General features: G+C 34.1%; 1 protein-coding gene across 1 annotated transcript in view; it reads left to right on the forward strand.

Annotated features, from left to right (window-relative positions):
* Positions 1 to 495: 495 nt before the first annotated feature.
* The window catches only part of LAMA3 (laminin subunit alpha 3), a 104,249-nt gene continuing 101,521 nt past the window's right edge, over positions 496 to 3,223 (forward strand). Inside the window, 4 exon segments of the mRNA XM_029284954.1 lie at positions 496 to 510; positions 639 to 756; positions 1,358 to 1,476; positions 2,786 to 2,956. Coding sequence (XP_029140787.1) covers positions 496 to 510; positions 639 to 756; positions 1,358 to 1,476; positions 2,786 to 2,956 — 423 coding nt within the window.

The raw sequence follows: 3,223 nt of genomic DNA on the forward strand, positions 1-3,223 counted from the left end.
GAAATTTGAATTCATCCAATTTATAGTTAAATGTAATTATAATTTAATTCAGTTAACATATAGCATATTCATGTACTCATGTATAACTTTTCTCTGTTGTCACACTAGTTTTTAATTTGCTAATAATTTTTGAAAATCTCTTGGGGTTGCCCTCAAAGGTATTTCTCATGTCTAATGTAGTCATTGTTTTCAACCCTTAAGTTAGTAAATATCAAATGATCACTAGCTAATTCATACATAACATCAAATAGCAATAGCAATAGCAATAGCACTTAGACATATACTGCTCGGTAATGCTTTACAGAACTCTCTGAACGTTTTACAATATCAGCATATTACTCCCAACAATCTGGGTACTAATTTTACTAACCTCAGAAGGATAGAAGGCTATATCAACTTCAAGCCTATCAGGATCAAACTCCAGGCTGTGGGCAGAGTTAGCCTGCAATACTGCATTCTGACCACAGGGCCCAGAGCAGTATTAATCTTATGCTAATGGCTCCTCTAAAAGTACATAGGATACCTAGAAATGGATGCCAGCTCACTACCAATAAAAAACTTAGCTTACTCATTCTACTTTATAGTATCATAATGCTGTCAGATATATTCTAATGTTCCTTTATATATTTTATTACCAGTTGTTCCATGTGGCCTATGTCCTTATCAAATTTGCAAATTCTCCTCGTCCAGATTTGTGGGTATTAGAGAGATCAATAGACTTTGGAAGAACATATATACCATGGCAATATTTTGCTTGTGAGTATCAACCACAGAGCTCTTTCAATGTTTATAGTACTTTTTTTTTTAAAAGAAAAGAAATGAATACAAGCTAATTGAATTTTATAGAGTTAGTCATGTTGAATTGTACATAGAATGAGTCTAAAATGCTGTTCCCTGATTCATAGTTAAGGTAAACAATAAAGCCAGGTAATAGTAGTGGGACCAAGATATGTTCTGGCTCATGCCTATGATGACCCAAAATGTTTATTACTGTTTAAAAGAATTCATAAGGTGGCTTTATTCTTTTCAGAACTGATGTGGAGGTTCTGCTACTTCTCTGTAGATTACTGTTTACCTTCCTTTTGTTTCATTCTGTTTCCTGATTCAAATTCATTAAACATTGATATTTTAGTGAGCCAAGAATACTTTGACACAGCTTTGCGAGAATGTCTATCAACTTTGGAGAACTGAAGGGCAAGGAGCAGGACTTGAAGACACCAAAGCTGCTTCAGCATGAACTCTTGTGCTTTGATGATATCATTTGTCTTACTTATAAGCGTTAATATCAAGACTAGGAGACACAATTAAAACATATCAGAGACTGAACTAAAAGTGACTTTCTTTTAAAAAAAATTAGATTCTAAGGCGGACTGTTGGGAACGTTTCAGAAAAGAAGCTAATAGTCCTCTCAGAAAGGATAATGATGTCATTTGCACAACAGAATATTCTCGGATAGTGCCTTTAGAAAATGGAGAGGTAAGCTGAAGACATCCATGTTCTAAATGCTTTCCATTCTGCCATTGTTCAAATGTTATTGCATGTATTCTTTCAGTACTTCTAGAATCATAAATTCTAGGAATTTGGTTTGCAATTATCAGTGAATATTCCTCCTCATATTTATGGTCACATTTGCTGCCTTACTTCAGATTATCCTCCTTTCCTACTTTATTGTGAATTGGATTCAGTAATAATCCGATTTAAAGAAAAACCCACTTTGATGATAACCTCCTTCTTCCAGATATTCCTTCTTGTTTCTCTAGTCCAGGAGTCTTCAAACTTGGCCCTTTTATGACTTGTGGACTTCAACTTCCAGAATTCCTCAACCAGCGTGCCTGGCTGAGGAATTCTGGGAGTTGAAGTCCACAAGTCATAAAAGGGCCAAGTTTGAAGACCCCTGCTCTAGTCCAATGTTTCTCAACCTTTAAGATGTTAAGATATTTGTCAGCTCCCAGAATTCCCACATCCCTTAGCATGGCTGGCTGTGGAATTCTGAAAGTTGACCTCCACACATCTTAAGGTTGCCAAGGTTGAGAAAAGCTGCTCTAGTCTATTCTAAGTTACACTACTGACCATTCATTGCTTTATTGTGTGGCCACCTTTTTCTGGTCATTTTGAGGCTATTATTTTCTTTTTTATGCACAGTTGTTTTTGTATAACAACCAAAGAGAGATGAAACAAATACCCTAGTTTGGAATTAGGAGCATCAATATAAAGATAGACTTGTTTCCCATAACAGTCGATGTTGTTAAACCAATAAAATTTTACTGCTATCAATAAAGTTTCCAGTTTGTTCATAAAATAGAGTTGTTCCATGAACTGAATTCTGAGTTAGCAGAGTTCATTAGTATTCTACAATGAGCTTTTATTAAAAAGAACTTTGAACCTGCTTTTGCTGATGGGGAAGTTCCATAAGAACATTGTGTATATTCTTGTTGCTATAAAAGCCTTTGATTAAAAGATGTTTTTTGCTTATTTACAATATTTTTTATTCTTTATGCTACAGCAGGAAATAAATACACATTGATCAGTGTTAACAGTATTCAATTCTCTAGTGATGTACAGATATCTATTAGTGATATTTGTAAAAATTGCAATTCTTTTGAACATGTTATTTATTCAATTTTTATCCTAGTCAGATGAGCAATCAATGTTTCCAACAACAATAAAAAGATTAAAACATAAAGATGAATGTTATAATCATTTATAGATGTATTCTTATAATTTTTAAAAATATTGAAAGCAAAGCAGATGCTATTGATTTATCCGTCTCTCTTTTTTGAATCAGATTGTGATATCCTTGGTAAATGGCCGTCCAGGAGCAAATTATTTCAGCCCTTCTTCCATACTTGGAGAGTTTACTAAAGCCACAAATATTCGTTTACATTTCCTCAGAACCAACACTCTACTTGGACACTTGATCTCTAAAGCTCAGCGGGATCCAACTGTGACACGCAGAGTGAGTTCTTGTTCTTTTTGACAGAGGAAATCCAATAGATAATAATGGCATTATTCTACAAAACCTTTGACCAATTTTTAACCAGCTTGTACTTACTATTGATAAGTTAGGGTATAACATTCCATGTAAATTTTCCATATTATACATTATGTTATGGCCTGTTACTTGAAATTCAGATAGATAGCAAGAGCAACAAACTGGAAACTCTTTCTGTCTGCATGTCCCCTTATATGTGGGTAATTTTTTTATTGAGTAAGAATATAAACC

Source organism: Protobothrops mucrosquamatus, unplaced genomic scaffold, assembly GCF_001527695.2.
Source record: "Protobothrops mucrosquamatus isolate PMUCROS unplaced genomic scaffold, P.Mucros_1.0 scaffold_11, whole genome shotgun sequence".
Classification (NCBI taxonomy): domain Eukaryota; kingdom Metazoa; phylum Chordata; class Lepidosauria; order Squamata; family Viperidae; genus Protobothrops; species Protobothrops mucrosquamatus.